The 26,657-nt window shown below is 39.7% G+C and overlaps 1 protein-coding gene across 2 annotated transcripts in view; it reads left to right on the top strand.

Moving 5' to 3' along the window:
- Positions 1–26,657, top strand: part of CTNND2 (catenin delta 2) — a 1,103,557-nt gene that overhangs the window by 595,539 nt on the left and 481,361 nt on the right. The window contains exons 4-6 of one of the 2 annotated variants that reach the window (XM_040262515.1): positions 4,988–5,022; positions 6,051–6,167; positions 25,056–25,228. In XM_040262515.1, the coding sequence (XP_040118449.1) occupies positions 4,988–5,022; positions 6,051–6,167; positions 25,056–25,228 (325 nt within the window). Of the gene's footprint in view, positions 1–4,967; positions 5,023–6,050; positions 6,168–25,055; positions 25,229–26,657 lie in introns of those variants that run through there. The other variant, XM_040262516.1, reaches the window with a different exon arrangement.

The following is a 26,657-nucleotide window of genomic DNA, read 5'->3' as shown; positions in this document are numbered from 1 at the left end:
CCCCCCTCCCCACAACATCTCTCTGGGTCATCCCCGTGCATCAGCCCCAAGCGTGCCATATCCTGCATCAGACATAGACTGGCAATTCGATTCTTACATGATATTATACATGTTTCAATGCCATTCTCCCAAATCATCACACCCTCTCCCTCTCCCTCTGAGTCCAAAAGTCCGCTATACACATCTGTGTCTTTTTTGCTGTCCTGCATACAGGGTCATCATTGCCATCTTCCTAAATTCCATATATATGTGTTAGTATACTGTATTGGTGTTTTTCTTTCTGGCTCACTTCACTCTGTATAATCGGCTCCAGTTTCATCCATCTCATCAGAACTGATTCAAATGTATTCTTTTTAATGGCTGAGTAATACTCCATTGTGTATATGTACCACAGCTTTCTTATCCATTCATCTACTGATCTCCCAGAATTCTGGAAATAAAAGCAAAAATAAACAAATGGGATCTAATTAAAATTAAAAGCTTCTGCGCAACAAAGGAAAACATAAGCAAAGTGAAAAGACAGCCTTCCGATTGGGAGAAAATAATAGCAAATGAAGCAACTGACAAACAACTAATCTCAAAAATATACAAGCAACTCCTGCAGCTCAATTCCAGAAAAATAAACGACCCAATCAAAAAATGGGCCAAAGAACTAAATAGACATTTCTCCAAAGAAGACATACGGATGGCTAACAAACACATGAAAAGATGCTCAACATCACTCATTATTAGAAAAATGCAAATCAAAACCACAATGAGGTACCACTTCACACCAGTCAGAATGTCTGTGATCCAAAAATCTGCAAGCAATAAATGCTGGAGAGGGTGTGGAGAGAAGGGAACCCTCCTACACTGTTGGTGGGAATGCAAACTAGTACAGCCACTATGGAGAACAGTGTGGAGATTCCTTAAAAAATTGAAAATAGAAATACCTTATGACCCAGCAATCCCACTGTTGGGCATACACACAGAGGAAACCAGAATTGAAAGAGACACATGTACCCCAATGTTCATCGCAGCACTGTTTATAATAGCCAGGACATGGAAACAACCTAGATGTCGTGTCCAACTCTTTACGACCCCGTGGACTATAGCCTACCAGGCTCCTCTGTCCCTGGGATTCTCCAGGCAGGAATACAGGAGTGGGTTGCCATTTCCTTCTCCAGGAGATCTTCCCAACCCAGGGATCGAACCTGGGTCTCCCGTAGTAGCATACAGATAGTAGTAAATCTTGAAGGCTATACTATGAAAACATTTGATCATACCAGAAAAATACTGTACTGGTTTCCTGGGCTGCCATGACAAATTACTACAATGAGTGTCTTAAAATAAATTCATTACCTCACAGTTTGGGGGCCAGAAGTGATAGCTTACAGTGAACGATATTGGATTCCTGATCTCCGAAGAAGATTTAGTTTCGGGACCAGAGACTAGGCTTGATCACTCAAGAGCTTTTCTGTAGCAGAGTTTTATTAAAACAACAAAAGGGACAGACAGAGCTTCTGACAAAGACCTCAGAAGGCATATGGAGAGTGCCCCCATCACTAGTCTTATCAAGGCCTTATATACTTTACCAGACCCACTCCCACAACATACTTCTTAAATTAATAAGATTAGATTTAACAATAGAAAGGTCTTACCAGACCCACTCCCACAACATACTTCTTAAGATAACAAGGTTGGTCAGAAAACCTTTTTGTTAAGGAGAAACATGTCCTCGAGCAAGATACATTGTTGTATTGATTAAAACAAAGCCATGTAGAAAATGTCTTTTTCTCCTTGAGAGCCCCAGATTCCTTTCTCTTTCTAGAGGGCTCCAGACCGCTTTCTCCTCCTGAGGAACCCTGGACTTCTTATCAGCCTACCTATGAACTGACTCTCTCAGAAGTTCAAAATCACCTATGCTGACAGGGCTATGTTCCCTCAGTTCAATTCAGGCATTTCAGTCACTGAGTTGTGTCTGACTCGGTGACCCCCTGGACTGCAGCACACCAGGCTTCTTTGTCCTTCATCATCTCCTGGAGTTTGCTCAATCTCATATCTTTTGAGTTGGTGATGCCATCCAAGCATCTCATCCTCTGTCACCCCCTTCTCCTGCCCTCAATCTTTCCCAGCATCAGGATCTTTTCCAATAAGTCAGCTCTTCTCATCAGGTGGCCAGAGGAGTGAAGCTTCAGCTTTAGCATCAGTCCTTCCAGTGAATATTCAGGGTTGATTTCCATTAGGATTGACTGGTTTGATCTCCTTACTGTCCAAGGGACTCGCAAGAGTCTTCTCCAGTGCCATAATTCGAAAGCATCAATTCTTCAGCACTCAGCCTTCTTTATGGAGGAATACTAAGGAGAGAGGTTCTTTTCTGAACTCTTCCAGGTTCTGCTGGCTCCAGCCACTCCATGGCTTATAGATACATAACTCCAGTCTCTTGCCTCCGTCTTCACAAGACCTTCACAAGACCTTCTCCTCTGTGTCTTTCTCCGCTAGCGTCTTTTATAAGGACATTGATCATTGAGTTTTAGAAGCTCTCATCTTAAGATCTTTACCTTAATTACACCTTTAAAAACCCTTTCCCATTAAGTAACCTTTCACAATTTCTAGGGATTCCGTGTGGACACATCTTTTGAGGGAAAGTTCAGTTCAGTTGCTCAGTTGTGTCCGACTCTTTGCAACCCCATGAATCACAGCATGCCAGGCCTCCCTGTCCATCACCATCTCCTGGAGTTCACTCAGACTCATATCCATCGAGTCTGTGATGCCATCCAGCCATCTCATCCTCTGTCGTGCCCTTCTCCTCCTGCCCCCAATCTCTCCCAGCATCACAGTCTTTTCCAATGAGTCAACTCTTCGCATGAGGTGGCCAAAGTACTGGAGCTTCAGCTTTAGCATCATTCCTTCCAAAGAAATCCCAGGGTTGATCTCCTTCAGAATGGACTGGTTGGATCTCCTTGCAGTCCAAGGGACTCTCAAAAGTCTTCTCTAACACCACAGTTCAAAAGCATCAATTCTTCGGTACTCATCCTTCTTCACAGTCCAACTCTCACATCCATACATGACCACAGGAAAAACCATAGCCTTGACTAGACAGACCTTAGTCGGCAAAGTAATGTCTCTGCTTTTGAATATACTATCTAGGTTGTTCATAACTTTTCTTCCAAGGAGTAAGCATCTTTTAATTTCATGGCTGCAGTCACCATCTGCAGTGATTTTGGAGCCCAGAAAAATAAAGTCTGACACTGTTTCTACTGTTTTCCCATCTATTTCCTATGAAGTGATGGGACCAGATGCCATGATCTTCGTTTTCTGAATGTTGAGCTTCAAGCCAACTTTTTCGCTCTCCTCTTTCACTTTCATCAAGAGGCTTTTTAGCTCCTCTTCACTTTCTGCCATAAGGGTGGTGTCATCTGCATATCTGAGGTTATTGATATTTCTCCCAGCAATCTTGATTCCAGCTTGTGTTTCTTCCAGCCCAGCGTTTCTCATGATGTACTCTGCATATAAGTTAAATAAGCAGGGTGACAATATACAGCCTTGACGTACTCCTTTTCCTATTTGGAACCAGTCTGTTGTTCCATGTCCAGTTCTAACTGTTGCTTCCTGACCTGCATACAGATTTCTCAAGAGGCAGGTTAAAAGGATACCATTCAACTCAGTACAATTTTGAAAACATTTTCCACCCCTATATTAGAGGCCACTTACTAACTGAACATACTTTGTAATTTTTTTTAAATATTAACTATAGGATTGCATTTCTGTTTTACGTGTTAAACCTTGCACTTAGTTGTTACTGCTTTATAATGATACACTTTTTGATGCAAGGAGAAGTTGCATCAGAGTGAATTTGTAATGTTATCATTTTAGGTATCCACTGTCTATAGCACTCATCATTGCAAAACCATTTTTCAATTTGCTAAAATGGATTGGCTGAGGAGAAAGATGTCCTAGAACAGTCTGTTAAGGGACTGCTCTTATATTCATGTATATCAACCATGGCTATTCTGAACACTCATTTATACCAGAATTGCCTTTTCCCCCAGCAAATGTATTCAGAAACCATTTCTAAGATACAGATTAAAGTTCTAAAACCTACTTCTTGTTGTGAAACTGATGAGCTATTCATAGAAGTGCCTTGATCAGAGTAAAAGATCTCGTAAATAGGTGTAGAAAATCATTCTCAAAATGACACCTGTCAGGAATTGTCATATGGATTTCCCACAAATTATTGACGTAAAAAAAAGGGTATGTTAGAACTATTTGCATGTATAATGAAAGAGCTGTTCATACTTAGAAATTTTCAATTTATTTATGTATTTTGAATAAATCATTCAGAATAAATTTATGTGCCCACCTAGGTACAATCTGCACAATATCTTTGGCATGTTATTTACATGAGCCACCCTTTCTACCTGGGTCATTTTTATTATATATTTCTAATGTAGAAACTTGGGAACTGTATAGTTGGTGGGTGGTAAAGTGTTATGATTTTTATATTACTTAATTTGAAATATAATAAGCAGCTAAAAGGATCTGCTTGTAAAGTATGTCTAGGAAAAGGTATAGATTTATTTTATCTCTTTATAATGAAAATGGAGAAAGTTATATCTTTATTAGAACACCTTACAGAGTTTACATGAAACAATTCAGACTTGTATTTTAAAATAGCTACAGTTGGGTAGAACTTCATGTGTGTAGAAACTGTTGTAAGTGATAAGTACAGTAGATTGTGATTTGTAAAAAAAAAAAATAAGCTGTTCTTTTGAAAATTACTGAATGATGTCCATTTATGACATGTTAATACCTGTGAACCCAAAGAGTATATATCAAATAGATTAAAATTATGATTGTATCAAAGCAAGACCCCTTTTCCTAGTAAGAAATTAAAAGAAATTCCATGGAGCCCCCATTACTAACTTAATGTACTTTTGCAACTTACAGTCTAGAGTCCTTTAATTTGTAACAAATTCATTATATCTATGTATTCTCTTTTTTACAGTTCAGCAGAAGAGCAGTTTCACTGGCAATCACAAGGTAAGGTACAGCTTCTTTTCTTTATTGAAGTATACTTGAGTTACAGTGTTGTATAATTTATATATGTTAATATACATATTCTTTTTTGTATTCCTTTCCATTATGATTATAAGATAGTCGATCTAGTTCCTTGTGCTATACCATCATTTCTTTTTGTTTGTCTGTTTTACATACAGTAGGTTATATCTGCTAATCCCAAACCCCTAATTTGTTCCTCTCCTACCCCTTTTCTCAATTGGTAATCATGTTTGTTTTCTTATGTCCATGGATCGTTTTGTTTTGCAAACAAGTTCATTTGTATCATATTTTAGATTCCACACAGAAATGATAAATAAGTATTTGTCTTTCTCTGACTTCACTCAATATGATAATCTCTGGGTCCATCCATGTTGCTGCAAATGGCATTATTTCATTCTTTTTTACATTGAGTAATATTCCATTGTGTACGTATATATATACACAAACACACCACATCTTCTTTATCCATTCATCAGCTGATGGACATTTAAATTTAAAATACAACTTCTTGATGAGCATTTATACTTACTTCACATACCTCTATTGGTTAATTTTCTTAAGAACTTTAGAAACTTATAAAAATAAATTTGATAAAACATGACACTAAAATTAAGTGATATTGTTTAGAAAGCTCAACAGTTCATGGGAGTTAAGTTTTCCCAATTCCCTGGTAACTTTATGTTTTTCATGGACACATATAATTGGCTAACCTTGGTTTTTAATAGTGGTTGACCAGGGGTTACAATGTGATACCTAATGAGAATTTCATAAAAGTAATAGCATCACCGACTCAATGGACATGAGTTTGAGTAAACTCTGGGAGTTGGTGATGGACAGGGAGGCCTGGCGTGCTGCAGTCCATGGGGTTGCAAAGAGTTGGACACGACTACGTGACTGAACTGAACTGAATAGTTTTAGTTACTATGTTTTTGATTATTAAATGATAGTCTTAAGCTTTAATGTTGACAAAACCATGTGCTTGTTCATTTCTCTGAAATATTGTATTTCAGATGGTCAAAAAGATATCGAAGATGAGCTCACAACAGGTCTCGAACTGGTGGACTCCTGTATTAGATCACTACAGGAATCAGGAATACTTGACCCACAAGACTATTCAACAAGTGAAAGTAAGTCAAATGGTAATTAAGCTTGAGACAATTAAAATATAAGAGCATTATGTCATTAATATTAATGAAAGTGAAGTAAAAGTGGCTCAGCCGTGTCCCACGGAATGGGAGGCGACCCCATAGACCACACAGTCCGTGGAATTCTCCAGGCCAGAATACTGGAATGGGTAGCCGTTCCCTTCTCCTGGGGATCTTCCCAACCCAGGGATCAAACCCAGGTCTCCTGCATTGGAGGTGGATTCTTTACCAGCTGAGCCACCAGGGAAGCCCATTAATATTAATATAGTTAAATCGTGAGCCATATCCTTAGGACTTCAAGATGTGTTTATACTTATTTTATCAATTTCATTCCACTCTCATCTACTTCCTTCCTGCCTTACCCCACACTAATTAATATTTGATTATAAACTCTCTTAAGTCAGTAACGGGGGCTTCCCTGATGGCTTAGATGGTAAAGAATCTGCCCACAATGCAGGAGATTGAGGTTCAATCCCTGGATTGGGAAGATCCCCTGGAGAAGGGAATGACTACCCATTCCAGTATTCTTACCTGGAAAATCCCATGGACAGAGGAGCCTGGTGGGCTACAGTCCATGGGGTCACAAAAAATCAGACATGACTGAGCGACTAACATAACAAGTCAGTAATTAGCATCGAGATTTCTCACCAACTATTGACATATTGGTGATTCTCAACCAAGTCTCTGACATCCTTTTTGGCATCTAGATTAGCAAATTGTAAGAATTCATCATATAGTTGTTTTATCAACATGCTGTCTGCTTTAAATTTAACTGTGAAGAGATTCCCAGGTGGTGCAGTGGTAAGGTATCCGCCTGTCAATGCAGGAGACTCAAGAGACCCGGGTTTGATTCCTGGGTCAGAAAGTTCCCCTGGAGTAAGAAATGGCAACCTACTCCGATATTCTTACCTGGAAAATTCTATGGACAGAGGAGCCTTGTGGCTACAGCTTATGGATGAGGAGCCTGGTGGGCTACAGTTCATGGGGTCCCAAAGAGCTGGACGTGACTGAGCACACAGTCAAGGCTTTACTCATACAGATGACTGTTGGTAGGGATCTTAAATGTTGGAGCAGTTCTGTAGCAAAATAGATAGAATTGTATAATGTATGCAATACTGTTTATACAGTGCTAGAGTACTATGCAATAACTCTTTACATTTCTATCTTTAGCTATCTTGCATAGCTATATTAATCTCAATAAATATTTAAAGATTTTTGTCTACTTAATTACATGTTTTTCAACCAGAGTGGCTGAAACTTAAGAAATAGAAGTTCTCTGAGCTGAAACAAGCCTCATTTTAATATATCATAAAATTCTCTTGACCTGTTTTAATAAAATCCCACAAAAAGCTAAAAATTAAATCATTAAAACAGACATTACCCTAATAATTTCTACATCAGAAATCAGTGGAGCATTTTATTCCTTAATTTTGAAAAAGTATAATTTCCTTGAAAACCCATCAATGTTTGCTACATAAAGGAAAGATATAAGAGTGAGATAGCATGGTGATCCTAAAACCATTTAATGTACATATTAGTTCATTTTCTCTATGATCTTTATAACACCATGACTCTTAAAATAATATCATCATGAACATGCTGGTTTAACCATTTACATCCTCTCATTAAAGCTTCTAAAGTAAGATGCATGAGTGTATTATACTTGTTCTCTGTATTTTATATTTTACAGTGTAAGATTGTTTCCTTTTGTTTCTCAAAGCCTATAAAATATTTACTCTGTAGGGGCAGTTGTAGTTAGAACTATTAATATATTTAATTAATATTTGAGGCACATGCACTCATTTTATTAGAGAGTAAGGAAAGCAGAAATAAAACTTCTTGGCAGGATGATATAGGCTATATTATTTTTATATAATACTTTTATTATATATTATTATGTAATAATTTTATTATTATTTTAGGAGACGGTGTAACCTTTTATTTATGGAAAGTACAGAAAAAAAGAAGGAAGAAAAGAGTAATAAGCAAACAAGTTAAAATAGAAGTGATAAATCAAGTATATCAATCTAGCACTACATGTAAGCATGCTGAGTTCTCAGAAAAAAATAAAAATTCAAATTTGTAGAAAATGAAGATAAAATCATGAGGTATGTTTAATATACACACTTAATGAAGTAAATGTTGAAATAAATAGACATTTACTATTTAGACAAATACTAACAGACAAATAGACAAATAGAACAGACAAAGAAATGACAGCAAATACAATGACCGCAAAGAGCAGGATTGGGAAGAATAATGTGAAATAAAGTGGAATTTACCGCAGAATCACTAAGAGGGCTCAAAAAGGAATTATACAGTGAAAATATACTAACTTATGATCATATGGTAAAATCTGGTGAACATGCATGCACCAATGTAACGTCTGAATATTAAAAACGAAAGAGATTGATGAAAAATAATGTGACCGTTCTCAGAATCAGACTGAATAATAGAAGAAGAAACCACAGAAAGTTGGATAAATAATTAACAAATCAATGCATTAAATGAATTTTTTAAAGGTATACTTTTTGAATAAGAATAACCATTTGCTTTATATGTCCAAGGAAAATTTATAAAAATTGATCAGCTAATGGGCTGTAAAGATAATTCTAAAAGTTATAAAGTATAGAAAGGCCACATTCTTTTATAATAATTCAGTAAAATTAAAAGTAAGCAATAAATGATAAGCAAAAATATAATAACATTAAAATTAAGAAACATACTTTTGGGTTTACCGAATCAAATGTGAAAGCAGGAAGAAAATTACATACTCTTTTATATTTACAAAGCAAATGAAATAGCAACATTTTATAATGAAACCATAACGGTATGGCAAAAAAATGCATTCAGAGGAAATCAAAATTTTATTATTAAAAATAAAAGATAATAATGAGCTCAGCATCCCTTTATTATGGGACACCTTAAAAAGAGCTAAATAAGTCAAAATAAGCTAGGAAGATGGAAATAAATTATAAAAGCAGTGCAGAGATAATATAAAATTAAAGCATAGAAAAGATAAATATTAGAGGAGATAAATGACTATATGAACTTTTAAAAAATAACTTTGTCAACTAATAATCCCAAACATCCTAAATTTAATTTATTTGTTTGGCAGTGCTGGGTCTTCATTGCTAAGCTGGCTTTTCTCAAGTTGGAGCAAGCAGGGCCTTCTCTCTAGTTTGGGTGCTCCAGCTTCTCATTGCAGTGGCTTCTCTTGTTGTGGAGCTGGACTCTAGGGCATCAGTCGCTGCAGCTGAGAGCTCAGTAGTTGCAGTTCCCAGGCTCTAAAGCACAGGCTCAATAGCTGTGGCCCACGGGCTTAGTTGCTCCAAGGCACCTGGGATCTTCCTGGACCAGGGATCGAACCCATGTCTCCTGTATTTGCCCGTGAATTCTTTACAACTGAGCCACAGAGGAAGTCTGTGAATTTGTAAATTGAGACACTCTACACACAGGAGAAACAGAATGTTCCGTGTTCACTTTTGCATTTCTGTAAAACATGTCCAAACATTACCTGCAAAAGATTTATCTTTATTACAGGAAATTTAAATATACTAGTAAGGGTTTTTGAAATAGATTTGCTAACTGCTGAATTTTTGATTATCAGAAAGATTAGTTAATGTTATTATATACTGATTTATCTTTTTGAAGACTCCTAGGAGTTCAGTTAATTGTTCGTTTTTGAAGGCCCTGCTTCTTGTTTGAAGATTGTCGTTGTTGCTGCTGAGTTACTAAGTCATGTCCCCATGGACTTTGGGACCCCATGGACTGCAGCACGCCAAGTTTTTCTGTCCTTCACTATCTCCCAGAGTTTTCAGTGAGGTCATCCAACCATCTCATCCTCTGTTGCCCCCCTTCTCCTTATGTAATCAATCTTTCCCAGCATCAGGGTCTTTTCCAATAAATTGGCTCTTTGCATCAGGCGGCCAAAGGATTGGAGCTTAAACAAAGTAAAATGAAAACAAACAACAAACTCAGGTGATTCAAATGCTGCTTGAAATTTTATGCTAAAGGATCCGAATCACAGTGAACTGTGGAATATTGTTATTCTTAAGAAACATTGGTTCTTAACATTTTCAGAGTCAGTTTGAGACTGAATGAAGTAAAATTTAGGGAATTAATTTTAAAATATTGAGTAGATAATTATCATTTGAGGGATCAATTATTGCTTATTTTAAGTACTCAGAATATCAGAAAATAAAAATCCTAATTGCTGTTTGTGTTTGTATCAGGGCCCAGATGGGAAATAGAGTCTTCTCAAAAAGAGTTTAAATGAAGAGAATTTAATTAAGGGTCCATTTACAAACGAGTGAGCAAGATTAAGGGAACAATCGATGCCTGAAGAAGTATTCGGGGAGTAGCAACAGATGGAAACCCTTGCCACCCTTAGTCCCAAAGGAAAAATCTACGAAGCAGTGCCAGCAGAGTCAGGAGGCACGGCTTGGGGGAAGAGAAGAATAAACGTTCTAGCCTCTCTCTCCTCCTGCCTTTCACTGGCCAACTCTAGTCTTAAATCAAGTGCCAAGGGACCCTTGTGATACAGTCTCTGTGGGGAGAAGGGCAGAGAATGAATATGGGGCAGCAAAGAGAATAATTGGCACAACATTCTACTCAGTTCTAGAAAAACATGCCATGTTTATATTTACATAGATGTAACGCATTCCTATGTACCAGTGCTTTGACGTGTTTCATATAATTAGCGCAAGCCCATCAGATTCTGCCCATCCCTTGTTTTTGTGATGATTCAATCAATAGTCTCATTAGCTAGGACAGACATGAAATAGCTGATGCTAAATTGGACCTGGCACACTGCCCTTGAGAGCTGGAATCTTAGTCCTAACCTGAAAGAGACCAAAACAACACTAAAGACAGTCTAAAACCAGCTTGAAAAATGTACGGTGGCAACCAGTCTCAGCCCCTAAGCACTTAATCCGTAATTTATTGTGTTTAAAAGCTTTTGTTATTTTTCTTTCCAGGGTCTGATTAAAATAAAATTTGAATTTTAGTAAACCCACCTTCTTGACCCTAAGGCAAGCAATAACTGCTCTAGCAATATGAACTACAGTGTCCCACACTTATCAGTGTTTTCCAACACTTTGCATTTTTTTTAAAGTGCTATCATAAACAGTATGTAAATCATTTGTACAACCTTTGCCAGCCCGCCACTATTCTATGGCTGCCAGCTGTGTAATTTCAACTCTAACAAATACATGACATGGAGTCACTGGAAGAATTGCTGTTGTTTTACTGAAAAAAAAAAGTTATTGACAGAGGCTCAGGGCCATTGCGGAGAAGGCAAAGGCACCCCACTCCAGTACTCTTGCCTGGAAAATCCCATGGATGGAGGAGCCTGGTAGGCTGCAGTCCATGGGGTCGCTAAGAGTCAGACAGGACTGAGTGACTTCACTTTCACGCTTCACTTTCATGCATTGGCGAAGGAAATGGCAACCCACTCCAGTGTTCTTGCCTGGAGAATCCCAGGGACGGAGGAGCCTCGTGGGCTGCCGTCTGTGGAGTTGCACAGAGTCAGACACGACTGAAGCGACTTAGCAGCAGTAGCAGCAGGGCCATTGATGTTGGAAAAGATTGAAGGCAAAAGGAGAAGAGGGCGGTGAGGATGAGATGACTAGATATCATCACCAACTCGATAGACAGGAGTTTGAACAAATTCTGGGAAACAGTAAAGGACAGGGAGGCCCGGAGTGCTTCAGTCCATGGGGGCACAGAGAGTCAGATACAACTGAGTCACTGTACAACAGCATCAATAGGGCCATTAGCTTCTCATATAATACACAGCTTGACCCCAACTGTATGTCATGGACCAAGTATGTTCTTTGATCCATGCGTCCTTGGAGATACAAACTCAGACATTAAAACATTTGTAAGTCAAAATCAGAGAGGCAATGTACTTCTTGTGGGGGGATAGGGGATGGCTTATATGTTTATTTGTTGTTGTTTATTTACTAAGTCATGTCCAACTCTTTTGCGACTCCATGAACTGTAGCCTGCTAGTCTCCTCTGTCCATGGGATTTCCCAGGCAAGAATACTGAAGTTGGTTGCCATTTCCTTCCCCAGGGGATCTTCCCAACCCAGGGATCGAATCCAGATTTCCTGTGTCTCCTTCATTGCAGGCGGATTCTTTACCACTGAGCCACTGGGGAAGCCCCCTTCTGTGTTTATAGATGGTGTTGTTGACTATCATGAAATAGTAATTATTTGTTTCTGTAGCACTTGGACAAGTTGAAATTCTACCACATCCTAGAAAATCCCAGCATTCAGTAGGAAGGAAATCTTAGGAGCTTAATATATTCTGAATATTATGGCAAAGAAAGGAATGTTATTTAATTGAGTTCTCAATTCAGAATATATTCAAAAAATTAAGAATCAATCATAGAGGTTACCATTCTGAGCAGGTGAAATCTAAATAGAGTGATCATATATAGTTTGATAGAAAGGAATACATTACTTCCTCTTGATTTACAGTCTGTCATCTTCATTTAATTACTGCAAATATGCTTAATTCCATGAGGTGGAAAAACCATTGAGAGATTGGGTTATTAAAAATACTATAAAATATAACCCCTTACATTCTTATGGAATAATAATAAAGATAAGAGACAACCTTGGGAGGTGAATATTTTTGCAATTCCTGGCAAGCATGGCAGCAAAGGATTCAGAAGTGGTTTGGGAGGATGACACTTGTATAGTGATTAGAGTAATCAAGATGGTAAATACATAAATACTGGGACTCACTGTTGACAATCTGATAGGGTGGAAACCAGATCCTCAGTTAGACCTGATGGGGTGCAGAGACTCTGGGTAGGTAGGGGTCCAGGGAAAGCCATCCTGCCCTTGGAGCCACAAGACCTAGATTCCAGCCCTACTGTTCCCCTCCCTCCACAAGTGGCTGAGGACTGTCACCTGGGCCCAGAGACCCCAAGTCCCTTCCTGGGCATGTATTTATTCAAGTCAGTTGAGTACCTTCTTGGTTGTTCATTCTTTGTATTTCTTCATCATATACCCTTCGGTCCAAAGTTTTTGAAATGCAAACAAGCCAGTCTCTGCTCCAGAAATTGGTCAGAATTGAAGCCTGAAATTGTCTGATGCTTCATGCATCCTTTTCTTTCCGTTCCAGGTTCAATCACACCCACCCATTCCACTGCCTTTGGTGTTACAGAGCCCATGGGAAGTTGGCAGGGGAAAGTATGAACAAAAGTGAGGGAAAACACCCAAGTAACACACAGGGTATATAGTAATATCCTCCAGAAAGCTGTCATTATCTTTCCTTCCAGACTGGACCTTTACCTCTTCTTCAGCTAAGGTTCTATTTCTTTCTCTTATATTTCTTTCTGGCCTTCTCTAGTGGCTCAATCAGTAAAGAATCCATCTGCAAAGCAGGAGACCTGGGTTCAGTCACTGGGTTGGGAAGATTCCCCTGGAAGAGGGCATGGCAACCCACTTCAGTATTATATTTCTTTCTATCACAGATAGATAGAAAGATATGTCTTTCTATCACATAGACATTTGAGAAGCATGTTATAGCTTCTGCAAAGAGATCACCAGCTCAGAGGCAGACCTAGGAAATGAAGGGATGGGCAAACACCTAGAATACCAACTGCTCCTTATCCATTCCCTAAGCAGGAGGAAAAAAATGCAAATTTCTCATTAAAAACATCATTCTCATCTGTGTTCTCAGGGTCTCCTGGAATCAAGCACAGAGTTTAGAGCCTGGCAGAGATTTTTAATGAAAACATAATTGGGTTCTGAAATTGTCAAGGCACCCTACACACCCCACATGCAAATACGAGGGTCAGATGAAAGCTGGTAGAAGTGATGAAACGGAGAGAGGCAGAAAGCTCCCGTGAGAAAATCAAAATAAGCAGACTTTTCCCTGGGGCACAGTGGAGGGTGGGGTCCCCTGGTAATACCTTATGAAGACATCTTATAGGATTTCCCTAGAAGTAATTGCCACTGACCAAACAATAAGTCACTTCAACAGCAACTGATGACATCAAATCTTAATATACTAGGTTTTGATTGTAAAGCTATAGGCGCAGATAGGTGTTACATTTTTTAAAACCTCTGTTTCAAGCCCAGGTGGCACCAGTGGTAAGGAGCCTGCTGGCCAGTGTAGGAGACATAAGAGATGTGGGTTTGATCCCTGGGTCCAGAAGATCCCTTGGAGAAGGAAATGATAACCCACTCCAATATTCTTGCCTGGAGAATCCCACAGACAGAGGAGCCTGGAGGTACAGTCAATAGGGTTGCACAACGTCGGACAGTACTAAAATGATTTAGCATGCAGCATTTAAGCACTTATTAACAACAGCACAGAGTCTCTGCCCTTGGCATTTATGTAATGGGCAGAAAAGGCTGAAATTGAGCACTCTAAATACTAAATAATAAGGTCAGATAGGTAATTGCTCCCAGCAGTGACAAAGCCAATGGGGGTAAAGTAGGGCAGAGTTTCCCAGAGTGTACTGGGGATTCCTGGGGGTCCTCAAGAACTTTTCAGGGACTGCAGAAGTACCCATTTTCACAATAATCCCAATGATACCATCCACCTTTCCTTACTCGTTCTTACACAATCAGAGAATAAGAGTCACACAGAGAACAGATTAGTGATCACCAAGGAGAAGGGGGGCGGAGAAGGATGGAATGGGAGATTGGGATTAGCAGGCGCGAACTATCGTATATAGGATGCACGAACACCATGGTCCCGCTGTATAGCACACAGAGAACCATAGCTCAATTCAGTCGCTCAGTCGTGTCTGACTTTTTGTGACCCCATGGACTGCAGCACGCCAGGCTTCCCTGCCCATCACCAACTCCCAGAGCTTGCTCACACTCATGTCATTCGAGTCGGTGATGCCATCCAGCCATCTCATCCTCTGTCATCCCCTTCTCCTCCTGCCTTCAATCTTTCCCAGTGTCAGGGTCATTTCTAGTGAGTCAGTTCTTCACATCAGGTGGCCAAAGTATTGGAGCTTCACCTTCAGCATCAGTCCTTCCAATGATATTCAGGACTGATTTCCTTTAGGATGGGCTGGTTGGATCTCCTTGCAAGCCAAAGGACTCTCAAGAGCCTTCTCTAAAACCACAATTCCAAAACATCAATTCTTCAGTGCTCAGCCTTCTTTATGGTCCAATTGGAAAAACTACTGGACTACTGACTACTGTAAAAACCATAGCTTTGACTAGATGGATCTTTGTTGGCAAAGCAATGTCTCTGCTTTTTAATATGCTGTCTAGGTTGGTCAATATCTTGTGATAAACCATAATGGAAAAGAATATGAAAAGGAATGTACATATACATATATATGTATAACAGAGGCATCTGACTGTGCAGCAGAAATTGATGCAATATTGTAAATAAATTATACTTGAATAAAGTAAGTTAAACAAATAAACTAAAACAGACTGAGACTCACACACAAAGAGTGTTCAGTGAAGCTTCCTGGAGGCTGTGTGGCACGTGATAGCATCTTTGCTCTGATGGCTTGGGGAAAGTGTGTGATGCAACCTTTTCTTTTAAATACTTTCCAGTTTTGGTGTCCTGAATAGTACTCTACATCACTCATATGGTGAATAAAAGCTCTTTGAGGCATGTGGGATCTTAGTTCCCTGACTAGGGATCGAACCTGAGTCCCCTGCAGCGGAGGCATAGTCTTAATAGGACCTCCAGGGAAGTCTCCAAACCACTCTAGTTTTAAGGGAATGATACAAGGGCCAGGAAGTCATTCTTTACGTGACTAGGAATCTGAATAAATGTGTGAGCAAACCATGCAAATACTTAGAAAAAAGTCTGTGATTTGCGTCAAATCAAAAATTAGTTCTTTAAGCTATGTTTTCAAAATTTAGCTTTTAAATTTTGTTTTCTTCTAAAGCGATTTGTATTAGTTTTCTATTTCTTTTCACAATGACTGATAGTGAGAAGTATGAATCTATTATCTTTAGACTGTTAATTTATAGAGAAATACATATAATGATTTTCCTCATTTTTGTGTTATATTAGTTTTTTTAATGGTAAATAAGACAAAACTTTATAAGGAAGTAGTTGGAGACTAGAGCGAGCTATAAAAATACCATTCTATGAATAAAACAACATGTAAAATCCCATGCACAATAAAAGTCTTGAGCTGTACATTTTAAAGGGAAGTTATATATTTGAAGTTTTTATTTTGTAATAAATGATATTTTGTCCATTTCCCTCCACTGTATACAGATGTAAAGAAACTGACTTACTATATTTAGGGTAAGAGCTTTATCCATTTTTCGTTTATTCATATACCAAGTCAAACTTGATTAAGCAGACTAGTTAGATCAGTAGCATTGGTTGAATATAAATCAGTTTAAAAACTAAATGACTGCTTCTCTATTCTTAGGACCTTCCAAGTTTTCATTTTCATGTAAAGCTTTGTACACTGAAAGCAGCTGAGGAAACAGCGATTCTGAAGGAAGAGACTTAGAAATCAAGTTTAAGAACACATTTGCTGGGACGCCCCCAGCGGTCCAGTGGTTTAGACTTCACCTTCCAAAGCAGGGAGTGGAGATTCACTCTCTGGTCAGGGAACTAAGATTCCATTTGTCTTGCAGCCAAAAAAACAAACAAACAAAAAATGAAACAGAAGTGATACTGTAACAAATTCAATAAACACTTTAAAAATGGTCCACTGTAGGGGAAAAAAGGGAAGAACACAGCTGCTAGTAGAACAAGCCCTAAGCTTTGCTATGTAACAAGCTGCTTGAGTTTCTGCCCTCAGTTAATTTTAGGGATGGTAGATGGACTGAAATACTGTTTTTAGATTAATGCCCCAGTGAAACTCCTACATACCTTTTCAAGTTACTAGTGAAGGGCAGGAGAGGACAACCAGTTTATCACTACTCGTCATCACCCAGTGCTCGTGTATGAAACTCTGTGTGACCCCATGAACACCCACCATGCTCCTCTGTTCATGGGATTCTCCAGGCAAAAATACTTCACCACTGTACTCTGAACAGTTCTGTACAACAAAGCACATAAAACGCAACCACTCTAGAGGATGCCTGCATGTGACAGAGTACACCAGACGCAGGAACTAACTTAGGCAATTGGACATGCGAACGTGTGTTTTGTGTCTTTGAAAGTTTGCGCATTAAAGGTTCATATGTATGGGACTTACTGTATATAATAATTTCCACTATTTCCTTTCTTCTTACTCACTCACCATTTTCCTTTTAAAAGATTCTCCGCTTCTTTTTATTTGTTGTTGCTCTAAAAATTTACTCTCATTTAAAATAATACTTAACCTTCAAATTATTCTCAACCTTCCACAAAGATAGCATAACAAGAGGGTAGAAATGAGTCAAATTCTCTGACAGTTACAGTTATGTGTTTGAGTCTTGTTGGCTTTATTTTTCATGGTCTATGTAAAGATAAGATTTTTATATCATTTTGAAAGAGTCAGTTAAGCCTAAAAGTAAAGAATGTTTCTAAACTTCCTGATAAATGGAAATCTTAACAAAACTGCTTTTGTTGTGTATCCAGTCCTAAACTTGTCAGTCTCAATTTGTGTGTTTATTATTCCTGATAAGCCTGAATTAACAACCTAACAAAGCATTCATTGAGCGTCTGTGTGAGACACTGCCTAGATCTCATAGCTGTTTATTTTAGTACATTTCTTGTTAATAATTCTTTTCTCCTGATGGTAAAATAATCCCTAGGAATTCAATTGATATCTTAGTCACCACTTAGAGACCTTGCCTCATTCTTGTGGCTTCAGCTTCTACCCCTGATGACTCAGATAGCTGCATTTCTGTTCTAAAACTTCATTTCTATATAACCAAACTTTGATCTGAGCTTCCCTGGTGCCTCAGTGGTAAAGAATCTGCCTGTAATGCAGGAGATGCGGGTCCAATCCCTGGGTCAGGAAGATCCGCTGGAGAAGAGAATGGCAACCTACTCCAGGATTCTTGCCTGGAGAATCCCAGGGACAGAGGAGCTTGGTGGCCTACAGTCCATGGGATCTCAAGTGTCAGACACAAGTGAGCAACTAAACCACCCACCACCACCAGACTTTGATCTTGGAAATTAAGATCTCCAAAGATAATTTAGTCTCTTAGAGACAGTTTGAGAATCAAGCCAGAGCGCCTTTCTAACTATGTCAACTCCCACCATCTCCAACAACTCTGTAATTTAAAAAATGAAGCCTGTCTTTCCCCAAAGTATCAGCTCCCCAACACAGGTCTCCTCCTCCTTCAAATGGCATGTGAGGGGATCTTTTGCTTTTTCACCTCGCTTAGTGAATATTTATTGTTTTCCAGGACAGATGTTCAACTGAAACAGACCATAATTAGTGTCAGCCAATAAATCACCTTAAACCTTGTAGAAACAAAAGGTGTGTGCCTGATCGTAAGAGCTCTGTCCTGTCTGCTCGGTTTTCTAGAAAAGACTTACTCTGCACCATGGGCATCCTCCCTGCACACACTGCAGTGTCAGCGAGATCGTTCGAGTGGCCAGCTAAAGAGTGTCCGGTCATTTGGGCTGGCCTTCCCTTCCTGTCTACTAGTCCCCAAGTACCAATGAGCTTTAAAAACTGTCTCTTAAATGCACGATTTTCCCTTCCTTCCTACCATGGCCATTACCCCAGTTGCGATTTCCTCCATTTCTTCTGGTCTCCTTTTTCTCCACTCCAGGAAATCCACGGTCTCTAGTGTCTCCAAGTATCTGAATGCAGCAGCTTTCACATAAATGTTCAGACTCCTTGTTTTTATTTTGTTACTCTCCTTCCAGAAAACCTATTGCTGTGTGTGTGCTTGCTAAGTCTCCTCAGTTGTGTCTCTTTGCTATCCCATGAACTGTAGCCCACCAGGCTCTTCTGTCCATGGGACTCTTCAGGCAAGAATACTGGAGTGGGTTGCCATGCCCTCCTCCAGGGGATCTTCCCAACCCAGGGATCAAACCTGCATCTCTTATGTCTCCTGAATTATCAGACAGGTTCTTTACCATTTGCTGTGTAAGACTACAAATTTCTCTGTTGAAATTCCTCAGAGTCTATGCAGAGTATTAAGGCAGCAGAGATGGGAGTGTGGTTAATTTCCCAAGGCAATCAGACATCAGGGCAGGCTACATGGAGGAGGTGACATTTAAACCACAAGTCTGAGAGTGGGTTTCAAGGTTGACAGAGAATGGAATTTCAGGTTAAGAGAGAACCTTCTCTTCCTTATCTCTTGTCTCTGACCCTAGGTTTTGTTTGGTTTCGTTTTTATTTCCAGGCCATTTTAAGGATCTATGCTTTGTGTGTCCTGTTTGTAAAAGGGAAGCTTAGAGGGCATTGCGGGCTTCCCTGGTGGCTCAGACGGTAAAGCGTCTGTCTGCAAATACTGGAGACCTGGGTTCAGTCCCTGCATTGGGAAGATCCCCTGGAGAAGGAAATGGCAACCCACTCCAGTATTCTTGCCTAGAAAACTCCATGGACGGAGGAGCCTGGCAGGCTACAGTCCATGGAGTCAAAAAGTGTCGGACACGACTGAGCAGCTTTACTTTTACTAGAGGGTGTTGAAAGAAAACACTGATATATGGATGGGACAGAACTGGAATCTGGTTTTCAGGACAGATTCCAGTCAGGGTTTTATTCTCAGGCCACGTGGCTCATTAATTAGATAATTAGATAATAATACTAATAACCGACATTTGTGTAGCAGATTATATTTTTTCAAGCACTTTCACATCCATTATCTCATTAGGCACTCAAATTTGCAGAGATTAAAATTTTAGAGGACAAATTATGAAGTGGGATAAGAAGGAGCACTCTGAAGCCACCCTGCCTTGCTTGCAGCAGGCACGCCATGACTGCTCTGTGTTCTCAGGCAGTGGGACCCTCAGCAATGTCAGCATACATGCGGATTCCTGCACTTCTATTGAAATCTTGTTAGGATTCCGGGGATTAATACGTATAAGCTGCTCAGGACAGTCCCTGGAACTTAGTGCACACTCAGGGAAGGGGAGCTCGTTTGCTATCCTTGCCTTCATCATCTGTGATGTCACACATGAAGAAATGGACTAGAGCGCACCAGCTTTTCTATGTTCTGGCCCGGGATTTTTTTTTTTTTTTTTCCAACATACTCCCACTCCAGCTCGCATGATTGCAATCCAAATAATGACTTGGGAATGCCACTTTGTAAACCTCTGGCCTTTTCTCTGTTATTGCAAAGTACCTAGTTTAATTAAGGTTTACTGTTTTCTGAAACTGATGTTTAGCTAAAGCAAATAAGAATTAACAATTGTAAATGAAGTCTTTTTAAATTCATGTAAAGGGGACTTCCCTGGTGGTCCAGGGGTTAGGAATCCAGCTTGCAATGCAGAGACCACAGGTTCGATCCCTGATCAGGGATCTAAGAGCCCATGTTCCTCGGAGCAGCGTAAGCCCAGGCACCACAACTCCCGAGCCCTTGAGCCACAGCTGGAGAGTCCATGTGCCACAGCAGTAGATCTCGTGTGATGAGATTAAGATCTGACACAGCCAAATAAATAACTTTTTTCTTAAAGCCATGTGAAAAAAATGAGTGCACATGAACAGGAAAGCTAAAATATCTAGTTAATTTAAGGAGAAACTGACTATATACTTTAGTGCACGCTAATATGACCTGTAAGTGATTCTGAATTCTTAATGCAAGAAACGAATGCTTCTGCCTTTCTATCTGCTGAGGTTGACGTCTGCCCCACTCCTGGAGGACAGCAGGCTTCCCCTAGCCAACACCGGGAATCTCTAAGGAGAGGTTCTTTGAGGAAGCAGTACCACACCCTGAGGTGTGAAGGTCCCTCCCACAGTGACTTCTATTTAGGGAAGAATTTTTCAACCCATTAATGTTGATGTGTGTGTACGATTTAAATAGTTGCCTGGATGTTAACCGACTGCAACTCCTGGAGTCAGAGACAGAACACAAGAACAGCTTCTCATCTTCGTTTTACCGAGTGTGTGACTCTGGCGGACCTCTGCACACCCCTGTTCACACTCCTCAGAATAGTGACAAAGATGCGAGGGCTTTTTTTTTTTTTTTCAGAGCAGGTTATTATGTGATTTGGGAGCTGCCTTGTGGCTCAGTGGTAAGGAATCCACCTGCCAAGCGGGAGGCATGGGTTTGATCCTTGGGTTGGCAAGATCCCCTGGAGAAGGAGATGGCAACCTACTTGCATTCTTGCCTGGAGAATCCCACGGACAGAGGAGCCAGGAGGGCTACAGCCCATGGGGGTGCAGAAGAATGGGACATGAGTCAGCACCTAAACAACAATGTGATCTTAAATTAATTCATGCATTTGAAAATATATTGAGACATTGGTATGACAGTCGGGATGCCCTCCTAGGTTTAATGGCGGGTCCCACGTCCCTGAACTCTCCAGTTCCTTTGGAATGTCTCCCCACTGTCCGGGTAGAGCTAGTGTGTCTTGATCAGATCAAGGGCACATACACCTTTGATTTTGATCCGCTTCTCGGGAAACAGTTTCCTATCTACTTTCTGGCTTCCAGGGCTGACGTATTTTGGAAAAATACATCTGGGCTTAGCTTTGAGGACGGTCCCATGACAGGGGACAAAAAACTCACTGTGTCCTCTTAGGTTCGTGTCCTGAAACACACCTGCTGGAGGGTGGCGTCTGCTTTTGATGCTCTAATAGGACACGGTGACTAACTGTTGCTCAAGATTCTTCTGGAGCAATTAATGGCACTAAAAGCAATATTCCATTTCCCTGGGTGGAATTTTAAGAGCCAGCCTCTTCCTCCCTCCTGAACATCCCAAGAAATCCTCTTACGTTGTCCCCATCTCCCAGTGGGTTCACATCATATCCTCAAGGATGGAGCCTCATTTTACCTCTAACCCAAGCAAGACTTCATGGAAAGTCATAAGGTCGTGAGGGAAAAAAATCATCATTTAAAGCCCCAAACTATAAATGCTTCTGAAATCTCTGAAAATTTTGAATTTTCTACCCCAGTGCACAATAATATTAATAAAGCTAATTGAGTCAGTTATACATAAATTTTGCTTTTATTAAAAAGAAATTGAGAATTATCTTCTAATTTTCACCTGCTTCATATCTCGTATATCTGTGTTGTCTAAAATTGGAGTAAATAAACGCCATTCCTTTGAAACCTAGTAATCAACGAGAAAATGATTCTAAAATGCATGCAATGTTTTGGCTATTGTACTGTTTTGTCCTTGCTAGGTGCTATGTCAGGGTTGTAATATTATGATATATTGCTCATTGTTGCAATTATGTTTGTCAGACTACATCTAGGCTCCATGCTTGAGATGTGTGAACAAAGTAATGAGACAGAGAATCTTTGTTTGTTTTCATGGAGTAGTGATCAGATGCACCACTGATTCTATAAAAGAGCAGATTTGATTATTTCATGATATATATTTCAGGAGCACATAAATCATATTTTTAATTGAAATTGCTTCGAAAAGGGGCTTTCAATTGTTGCCTTTCTATCCTGCCTGGAGAACATTTGTAGGTTTCTAGAGATAATCTTATGAATCTACTCAGAATTGACAAGTTTGTTTGACTTGCTAATTATGTATGCAAGTAAGTTCATCAGAGCAAAGTCATGCCATCTCTTTAAAAGGCAAAAAACCAGGACATACAGTGTTTTGACTTTAGAGACTGTTAAATTAGTTATATGAAATTAAAGAATTTTTTAAATTGTATTGACATTTCCAAAAGTTTGTGCAGTCTTGTATATCTGTTTTGACTTTCATTGCCATGGAGATGCATTGTTGTGGCGGGGGGGCGGGGGCGGGGGTGATGTGTGGCCAGTTCAAGGCATTGTGTCAGGGTGGACTGTCCTGAAGGAAATAACCAAAGAAGTCTCAGTGGGAAGCTGCCCATTGTTAGGTACAGTGCTGACCACTCACCATAAAGGGCCTCTGCTTTTCTGCCGTAGCTCACTCCCCTCCACTGAGCAGTGACCTTCAGAAGGGTAGGGACCAAGGGGAAAGCCCTTGGCTACAATTCATTGCTGTCTTCCTAGCACCCACCCAATCCTTCTAATTTTGCAGTCAGTTCCCACCTCTGCCCCATCACCAATCCCTCTTCCCTTCCAAGGCTCTGCCATGTCTCAGCCTGCCCATTACCTGGGCATCAGAGACCAGCCCTTGACTCCATCTTCATGCCTGACAGTTTCCACAGCAGCAGAGGGGAAAATATATTCTTGGCATCCAGAATGAAACTCTGAATGCGTTCCCCATAGGTGCCTCGTAGTCCTGGTGATTAGCCCTATAATACCATCAGTATGGACTAAATGACTTTTTGCAAGCTATTGCAAACTTCGCCATCTGGTATAGACAAATTTCTTGGGACTCTATTTTTGAAATTACAAGGAAAGGGATTGCAATTGTACTTTTGCTATGCCCTTCATTGTGAAATTGGGACTGGATGAAAATGGTTTGATTTTCCTTGCTTGACTCTTTTTCCAGAAACTGTATAGATTCCAAAATACCAAGTCTTACCTATACTAACTAAACATCTTAGTATTCAATTTCCAATGATGAAAAAGTATTTTGCGTTGTTTAGAATTTCCATCAGGGAATTAGAGGGAAAGGAGAGGTCTTAAATGCAGAGGTTATGTGAACTGATCCTTATTAACAGAAGAAATTGTTTTCCTGGAAAAAAAAAAAATTGGCCTATATCATGTCAAATCTGCAGTCTCATTTGAAATAAAAAGCCATGTTCTATTTTAAAAAGAAAGAAGGAACTTGAAATTTGCTGACGCTCCTTAGAAATGATACTATAGTCTAAAACAGCCGAAGAGGGAGATTAAGGATGGGATTATGGATCGAACCTGGGTCTCCAGCATTGCAAGCAGATTCTTTACCATCTGAGCCACTAGGGAAACCCATGTATATAATTACCGTCCTTCAAAAGAGGAGTGACTTTGGCCTATGGTTGAGATAACAGGAGAGAACTTGAGTCGCCAAGTCCCTCACCCTCACCCAACTCACTCTACTTACCCCAGTTCCCTCTCAAACACACATACTAGAAAATAGTAATACACTTACACTCTTCTGTACTTCTTTTCATCCCCAAAGTGAGTATGAAATTTGATTAAAGAAAATTTGCTTACAAAGGAAATGGACAAACTGTTGCAAAGATCTCATCTAAAAAGAAAGAAAATAAACCACATTTTCTCGTACAAAGTATAATTAAATAATGAGGCCAGGAGTTCCTTTCTCCATCTCTTGTAGGGTCAGCCAGCTTAGCAGCACCAGTTTAAACAGTGTATCTTCTCTTTGTTCTTCTGTTGTGCATTGCTGTGATGGCAAAGATAACTAGCCCTTAGAGATCATGTGAGATCAGGTTAAATTCTACATTGTATGAGAGCTATTAATATTTTACACACTGTCTACCCTTCAAGCTTTGAGTATTACATCACTATTTATACAACAGAACTTGTTACTGATTGGAAGGTTTTAAGTGTTCAAGCATCTTATTAATACAGTAGGAGATATATTAATGCAATTAACATGTACCAAAAGGAAGACTTTTAAATTATTTCAAATGTTTCCAACATTGTCTGATCCAAAAATAAGTACTTGATTAACTAATTTGTCTTGTAAGAAATGTCTCTTATGTAGGTCAGAATGAGATCATTTGGAAAAAAAAAAAAATCTACTCTTTGGAGAACTTTTACACCACAAAAAAAAAAAAGAGAAAAAAATCTCATTTAACAGCTGGAGTAGAATTATATGGTCATTTTAGTTCTCAGAATTCAAAGCATAGATGGCTGGAATCATGCGCATGTGATAATTCTAGGCTACTCTCAATAAATAATACATGTCATTTCTGCTTCACTGAGGCTGTCACTTACTGCTCTAAATGACTTTCAATGCAGGGCCCAGCCTGCTGTCCCAGAGTGCACTTCAGCTCAATTCCAAACCTGAAGGGTCCTTCCAGTATCCAGCCAGCTACCATAGCAACCAGACCCTGGCTCTGGGTGAGACAGCCCCGTCGCAGCTCCCTGCCCGCAGCACACAAGCCCGAGGTGCGGGCCAGAGTTTCAGCCAGGTACGTGCTGGGGATGGGATGCTCTGCTGTGTTGGTCCTTGGGCTCCAAGGGGTCAAGCGGGAAGCAGGGCTGTCAAATGGCTATGGTGTCCCCTCCTGCCTTTTTTACAAGTGCCCTGCAACTTTGGAGAGACACTCTCGGTGCTGTGAGTGAAGGAAATGAATAACACAAAATGATTATAGAATAACTTGAATTACAAGCATCTTTTTTGCAGGAATGTCTGTCAATTGCTCATGCTCTTTCTGCTTTATATATACTTACCTAGGTGAATATGCAAACGGGTGTCTAGTTCCTATTTCTGTGTTGATTATAAATATGACATGCATGATGAGTTTGTGAGGGTACCTGAAACATTCTCTCTCCTTAAAAAAAAAAAGCGTGAAATTATTCTTTGGGGTTAATCATACAAAGGAACATAGTATAAAGGCATCATCACATATGCATATACAGAACTATTCTGAAAATAATTGTGGTTGAGTTGGAATAGTTACACTTTGTCAAGTTTGATTATGAAATGTTCCCTCAGTTGTTTCTTTAAGATGGGTACTTGCTTTTGTGGATTTAATGTATACACTTAGCTGCAGTTAAAATCAACTCTTGGTAAAAAGAAGTGGCTACCAACCCCAATTAAAAAAAATTGTTGTAAATGTTGTGATATATACCTGTGTGTGTATTTATGTATGTGTGTGTAGTACCTAGTACTTTATTTTTGATAATATGGGGGTGCAGGCTATATTCAGTCAACCCACCGGAATTAATATACTGGAGAGCTATCTTGTTTTAAGCTACTTTATACTTATTTTTTAGTATAAAGGGACACGAGACCCTCTTAATCTCTGTGCATCATTCTTGGAACGAAGAACCCACAACCCCAAAAGTACCCCTCAAACTGACAAGTTTAACTTCATCCTTTCTGCATTTATTGGGAAGTTCCTCTTCCAGAAACCCTAGCCCAGGCACACTACCTACCCCAAGCTCCTGCAACAACCAAACCCATCTCTGGCACCAATTCATTGTTATTATGCATCCATGTGTTTTCCCAACAAAACTGAAAACCACTTGAGGGCAGGGCTATTTTCATTTGTAACACCATCCACATGGCCCCCAAGAAATGTCTGCTGGAAGAAGGGGACAAGGCGAGTTAGAATAGCATCGTGCAGTCATCCTGAGATGCTTTTTTGAGGTGATATGAACATAAATGAAGCATAAGCTGAAAAGTCTCAGTGCATTTCAATTATTAAAGTTGAATGATTGTCCCAGCTATCTATTATCTATGATTGTCTTTTTCAGGCAAAACCTTTGCCCATCAGTAGCAGTGTAACTTTTACCTTCTTGTGATGTCAAGGTTATGTGGATAAAGTGGAATGGTAAATAAAGCATTCCACTGAGAGGGGCCCGTTGCCCCATGGCAGGGTGTGACCCCAGTTC

This window comes from Oryx dammah, unplaced genomic scaffold (genome assembly GCF_014754425.2).
Source record: "Oryx dammah isolate SB20612 unplaced genomic scaffold, SCBI_Odam_1.1 HiC_scaffold_20, whole genome shotgun sequence".
Classification (NCBI taxonomy): domain Eukaryota; kingdom Metazoa; phylum Chordata; class Mammalia; order Artiodactyla; family Bovidae; genus Oryx; species Oryx dammah.
This window is presented reverse-complemented; position numbering and strand designations above follow the sequence as displayed.